The sequence below is a fragment of the Gekko japonicus genome, unplaced genomic scaffold (genome assembly GCF_001447785.1).
Source record: "Gekko japonicus isolate JY-2015 unplaced genomic scaffold, Gekko_japonicus_V1.1 scaffold2120, whole genome shotgun sequence".
NCBI classification, from domain to species: Eukaryota; Metazoa; Chordata; class Lepidosauria; order Squamata; family Gekkonidae; genus Gekko; species Gekko japonicus.
In genome coordinates, this window is record NW_015174901.1 from 97,837 (window position 1) to 104,439 (window position 6,603).

At 44.4% G+C, this 6,603-nt stretch overlaps 1 protein-coding gene across 1 annotated transcript; it reads right to left on the reverse strand.

Moving 5' to 3' along the window:
* Positions 1–891: 891 nt before the first annotated feature.
* On the reverse strand, positions 892–6,095 carry MARCKS (myristoylated alanine-rich protein kinase C substrate). The gene is made up of 2 exons (XM_015424993.1): positions 5,848–6,095; positions 892–3,998 (listed from the first exon to the last, which is right to left on the reverse strand). The coding sequence occupies exons 1-2, from the start codon at positions 5,944–5,946 to the stop codon at positions 3,243–3,245; spliced, it is 855 nt and encodes a 284-aa protein (XP_015280479.1). The 5' UTR covers positions 5,947–6,095; the 3' UTR covers positions 892–3,242.
* Positions 6,096–6,603: the final 508 nt, after the last annotated feature.

Below are 6,603 nucleotides of genomic sequence, written 5' to 3' on the forward strand. Positions count from 1 at the left end.
TGTTTACATAACAATTATTACTTAACCACCACCATTTTATCTAGATAAGCTATTTTCAGTGGTGTCCATTTTAACTGACTCAAGTAGAAGAGAGTATTATTGCCAAGGCTAAATAGCCAACTTTAGTCTGGGATCAGTGTACTAGTAGCAACAGAACCACCTTATTCTACTCACAATTGTGCTTCATATAAACCAGACATGTTCTGAAAGTAGTAAAAAACATACATCTAAACTGTAAATGACACAAACTTAAAGAATGCAACACTATTACTCGTTGCAAGATACATGTACCATCTACATCCACAGAAGTTCATTGTCTTTGGACTGGAATCATTCTATCTAGGAATACACTGTAGCAGTAAACAGAGTCACATCCATCTAAATCCAGAAGTCAATGGGTTTAAAATTACTACCCTAGAAGTAACCTAGAACTGGTCTTGGGGTAGGCATTTATTGTTGAGACAAAAAAAAAGAATATTAAGAAATTGGGTCTTTCAATCTATACTCTTGAGAGCAACTTAACATATTAATTGAAGGGAAATAAATCATACAGTATACTGCCAAAAGGCTGCAGCTAATCATGTCTACTTGATACATGCTTTTTCATTCACCAATATCCTTAATAAACCTGAAAATACAAAATGGCCCTACATCCTACTGAACTCAATGTACTTATGTATATTGAAGTAGGTATAAAACTTAAGCTCGTGCAACTCAGAAGGGAGGAATTCCATTCAAAATTCACTGCCTTTATTAATGCTTTTTAAACAAAATATTGAGCTAAGCCACGCAACAGAAATTCACAACCTTAATGTTATAAACCCTTTAAAAAGAGTTCTGCATGGAAAGTACCCCAACCAATGAAGTCCAAAAATGACACTGGTATGGAGGATCTCATTTTACATCCATTTATTTCATCCCATGGCCATTTAAAGCATAATAAGTCAATACATTTCTAACACTACAGAGAATACCAGGGTGACCAGAGTATATATACAAGCCACAAAAAATAAAAAATAAAAGACGTGGACGGCTGAATAAGAGTATGTATTCAGTATGGAATCCATTGAACTTCATTCAGCTCTGACTTTGTTCTTTAGGGAACAAGGTGCTAATGTGCCACTCTCTCATAAAATGAAGTGTAATTGCTTCCAAAGCAAGTTACTGCTGAAAACATAGATGGAAGCAAGTTAAGTGTAACACTAAATTTCACCTATTAAAACCTAGGAGCAACACTTCCTTGAATCAATTTCCACCCTCCAACACTACTATTCTGCGTTTGTTTTTACAAAAGCCTACTGTTTTATTAAGGCATAATTTGCCCTGAGCAATATGGTGGAAATTAGCCCAAAAGTCTGAACAGTTAAAGGCAAGCACCAAGTGACTATTTTATAGACAAATGTAGTAATTTTTTTTGTTACCTATGGCTGAGAGTAAAAAATATTGCTCAACAATTTGGTAGAACAAAAGCTTTTACTTTAGGCCAGACTTCCAAGGCTGCATATGCTCAAAGTCAAGCACTGAAGTATATATTGAAATGGTTAACAACTTACATGTAAGATTAGACCTTTGCTGTATTGATACCTGAATTCAGGTACCCATGTTTGAAAACTCAGGTTGAGGCTTCTGATATTCCAAACAACCACAGCCAAAGTGTCAAGTCAACTCAAGATAATAGATAATCTAGTGTACCACAGACTGGTCCTTAAGGCTTTGCTTACATACACAACCACTCTAGCTAAAGTCAACTGGTGCAAGCCTGTTTTGAACGTATTCTAGTTTGTCTTCTGTTTTCTCAAATCTCATATTAGCCAATTAAGTATCCAGAGTGGCACAGGTTGTTTAGCTTAAACCTAATGCATCTACAAGCCCTTCAAGATCTTTGTTCTACAGGTACTGTTTTTGGAGGGCCCAGAAGACCAACGTTCCATTATTTAGAAATCAAGAGTAACATTTAATGGCAAACAAGTGCCACTTTATACAAATTTAGACATTACAGTCAACTTACTAAGCTATCAAGAGCATCCAGAAAAAGAAACACAGCCAAATTCTACATTTTATTCACATTTATTTTTCGCTTTTAGTGTGCTCACAGAAAATTAGAACACCTTAAGCAGGAATTTAATAGCAATTTTGTAAGCAAAGTTACATTCCATCTCTAAGTCAAATTGGTCAAAGCTTCTCCAGTATTTACAAAAAAACATGATAGACAAGATGCTACACAAAAACCATTGCATCTGAAATTGGTTTTTTTCCTTTATTCTCAAAGACAACTGGAATAAGAAAGCATCGTCTGCTGTCATCAAAAACATACCACAGTATAAACAGTAACCATTCCACTTATCACAGCTTGGTTGAGTTTAAAATTGTGTGTGTGTGTGTGTGTGTTTTAAGGTCCAAGATTACTGCAATTTTACAAAAAAAAATGGGCAGGGTGGAAAGAGTTGCAAACTTAATGTGCTTCTGGATATCAAGATTTGTTTTTATACAATAGTCACAGTTAAAAACACCCTGCTGGTAATACATAATTACACTTTATTAAGGTCATAAACCAGCAATAAACAATAAAGCCTATACAACTTGTATTTCTACTTAATCACTGACTGGTACAGCTAACATGAGATAAGTGAAAAGTTCCTATGGTTTAAATGAATTTCCTAAGACTATGATTTTTTTTTAAAATCTGAGTATTGGAATTTCTTTTTCCTTCTTAGTCAAGATCTGTAGTGTTGTAAACCTTATAGAACATCTGCCTCACAAAATACATTGTAATAATTTTCTTTTTAAAAAAGACTAACCCCTTATTTCTTGTGGCACATTTTCTTGGCAAGTTATCTGCACCACTAATTCCCCATTGTGACCCCTATCACTTCATTTGCTATCCCTTATTGACCCATCCATCTCCTTCATATATGGGCATGTCCATAGACTGACAGAGGAAATAAAAAGTTTACATTTTGAATAAAGATGCAAAGTATGCAAAAAACATTAATACTGATGCAAAAAAAAAAGAGGAACGAGGAGGAGGGAGACACTTAGTCTCTCCTCTACCAATTTGGAATGGTGGTAACAGAATGATCTGAGATGGGATCTGCGGGTAGAGACAAAAAAAGAGAAAAGACATCTTTTTTTAAATCAATCCCTGGTTGTAGACAAGTTCTCCAAAACCAGTACCTGGCACCACTCCAAACAAACAAACAGGGGGGGAAGAAAAGTTCAATCATTGCAAAACTGCCAATTCTTTACTCTGCCGACTCAGCTGGTGGAGCTTCTGGACTGGACTCAGATGGGGCTTCCTGTGTTGGAGCTGCCGCCGGCTCCTCTGCTTTGGGCGCCTCTGGTTCAGCTGAGGTGGCTTCGGTGGTAGCACTAGGGGCAGCGGTCGCCTCTTCCTGTTTCTCCTCAGGCTTCTGCTGCTGCTCTTCGGCCGGCTTACCCTCTTCTCCTGAAGGGTTTTGTGGTGCAGTCTCTTCCGATTTGGCCTCCTGTGAGCCACCAGTCTCCTCCTTTGTCTCCTCTGAGCTGCCAGCAGCAGCAGCAGCCACAGCAGAGGACTCCTCTGGGGCAGGTTTGCTCTCCTCATTGTTTGCAGTCTCTGGGGCAGCAGCTGCCTCATCCTTGCCTCCTTCTGTGGAAGCAGCCGCACCTTCATTTTCGGTTCCTTCCCCAGACTCCTTCTTGTTCTTTTTAAAGGAGAAGCCACTGAGCTTAAAGGACTTTTTGAAGGAAAAGCGCTTCTTTTTTTTTTTCGGGGTCTCATTGCTAGAAGAAGGGGTAGTTCCCTCCTCAGTCTTCGAGGAAGACTCCCCTTCCGCAGGAGAGGCTGGCTCAGTGCTCTCTGCTTCTGCCGCCTCCTTCTCAGAGGCTGGCTCGGAAGGGGTCTGCTCCTCCTTCACTGACTCCTCTGCTGGCGCGCTGCCATTGGCTTGGACCTCCTCTTTGCCTGCCTCTGCAGCTGCTGGCGAGGCATCGCCATTCACCTTCACGTGGCCATTCTCCTGGAAGAAATTAACGAGGCATTATTGGCTGGAAGATCTACCATGCCTTCTGAAGACCATGCCCATTTCCCTCGCATCTTATTCTAGAGCACCCCCCCCAACCCTTCTGAGCAAGTGCCAGGTTGGTTATTTAGATGACCTGGATCACACAGGCTTCTTAACATTAAGATTCCAGCAGCAGTCAGGTTAGTCAGTGGCAACAAACTAGAAACGGGAGCCTTGCATTGCGGCTACAAGACCCAGCAGTCTTTCAGGTGCCACAAGATGCCTTTTTAGTAATATTAACTGGAGCGGAACAGAGCCAAAGTGTTTCTTTATCATAACTGCACAATGCACAATGCCAGACTTTCCCGTGGCTTTTCTTATGAGGAGAGGGGAAAAGCGAGACATATTCTCAAGCGTCTGACAGCAGGCGAGAAGCAATGCAGACTCAGACCCTGAACTCCAGCTACCTTACATCTTAGGGTAGGGCCGAAGTTCGGGCAGCCTCGAGAAACACAGGGCGGCAGCTGTCCACGTTTCCCTTGGGCGATTTAAACTAATCTCCTCCATCGCTCCAGAGACCAAGCAGAGCCGCTACTTCGCATCTCCACCTCCAGAGGGCACTGTGGCTCCACCTTAGAAAAAGGACCGAAAAAGCGTCGCGGGGAGGGAGGAATCGAGGAAGCCACGGAGGGAGGAGACTAGAAGCGACGAGCTGGCGGGGCAGAAGGAAGCTTCGCTCGCGCCTCGGCCAGAATTGCGGAGCCGAGGCGAACAAAGCTCTATGTCGCTTCCCCCAACCGACCCGGTCCTCTTTCTCCCCCTCCCCGCCTCCAATACAAACACTGGAGAAAGAATGCCTCCTTCCCGCCATTGTCTGCCTACCGGAGGCTCTATCGCATTTGTTGCCTTTTCCACCAGCCTCCGCTTTCGAAGGGGAGGGGAGAAGCCCCGAAGGACGGGCGAAAACAGCCAGTCGAGCAGCTGCAGCCTCAGAGGCGTGGTGCCGTCGCCGCTCACTGTTCTACAGGCTGTCGCCAAGCCCGGGCTAGACCGCGCGCGCCGGGCTGAAGCACAGGGTAGGAAGCAGGGGAACCGAGCCGCAGGCACGCCGCGCGCGAAAGCCCAAACCTGCCCTGCAGTTACCCCTCTGGGGTCGGCGCTCGGCTGCATTCCATAGCAACAGTTAATAGAACAGGCGCGGGCGCTTCCTCCTCGCAGAGTTCTCTCTCTCTCACACACACACACACACGAACACTCAGCTTAGGCTATGAACCGAGCAAGAAACACAGCAGGCAAGATGGAGAAGATCTCGTCAACAACCCCTTCCTCAACACAGACAACTCTCCAGCGCCCCCCCCCCATCCACCGTTTTCTCTTGCCATTGCCTTATCACCAATGACCCCCCCCACGCGCCAAAGGAGAGGGAGACGAAAATAGAGCGTTACAGTATAGGAAGCCATGGGAGACCGTCCATCAAGACAGCCATTATCACCCTCGGATCTCACACATGCACGCAAACATCCTCCAGCCATGAAGACAAAGATGCCCCCAGTTTAAGTACAGAACCACATTGTCTTCGAACAAAAGAGAAGGCATCCTACACTGTCCCCTCCCATATTATCTTTTAAAGATCGGGTATAAGGAGGGAGTCTGAAACACAGGCTTGAACCCTAAAAACCAAGTCCGTACATGCAAAACTGTGCGAAAAAAGCCACACCTTTCCATTTAAACGATTTGAAAACAGAGCGAGAGAAGGGGTTGAGGTCAGCTTTTAAAATGCACACCGCGGCGAGGAGAAATAAGGAAGCAGCACTATAACACGGAATGCAAGATTTAAAAATAAAATCCACGCTCCCCTTCTTACCTGGCCATTCGCTTTGGAAGGAGATGCAGCCACTGCTTCTCCGGGTTTCTCGGCAGCGGCTTCGCCTTTTGCAGCGTTCTTGGAGAACTGGGCACCCATGCTGGCTTATTCAACAAAGAAACTCAACAGATCCAAGAGGAGAGGAAACAAAGAGCGGCGGATTCGTAGAAATGCTGGTCGACCAGCAGCCTGAAGAGCAGCAGCAGCGCACACACACAAGCACACCAGAGGGGGAGGAGGAGGGGGGGGAAGAGAAGAGAACCGATTATATTTATATATAGACTCCTGGGGGGGTTTTTTGAATAAAAAAAATAAAGCTGAAGCGATCAAAAAAAGGCAGCAGCACAGGAAGAAAAGGGGGGAAATGGAAGGGAAAAAGTCGAGCAAAAATATTAGAAGCCCAAGTTTAGTACAAAAAAAGAAGTAATAAAAAATCCCAGATTTGTAGCCGTACTGTAGACAAGGGGAAAATGGAGAAATCTCCCTGGTTGCTAATAAGATGCGGAGTCCAACGCCCAAGTGCACAGATGAATGGGCTTTCCGAGCGCTGACGGCAGCCCCCACCCGCCGCCGACCAATCACCGCGCCGCCAGACAAAAGAGGGGCGGGGCCACCAATTGGAGCGAACAATGGAGCTGCAATTGCAATAATTTGAAATCGGCCTTGGACTGATAATTAATACTCCGAAGAATATAAATAAATTAATGGGATTAAGGCAGGCACCCTGATTTCTCTTTTCCTTTACGGGGGGGGGGG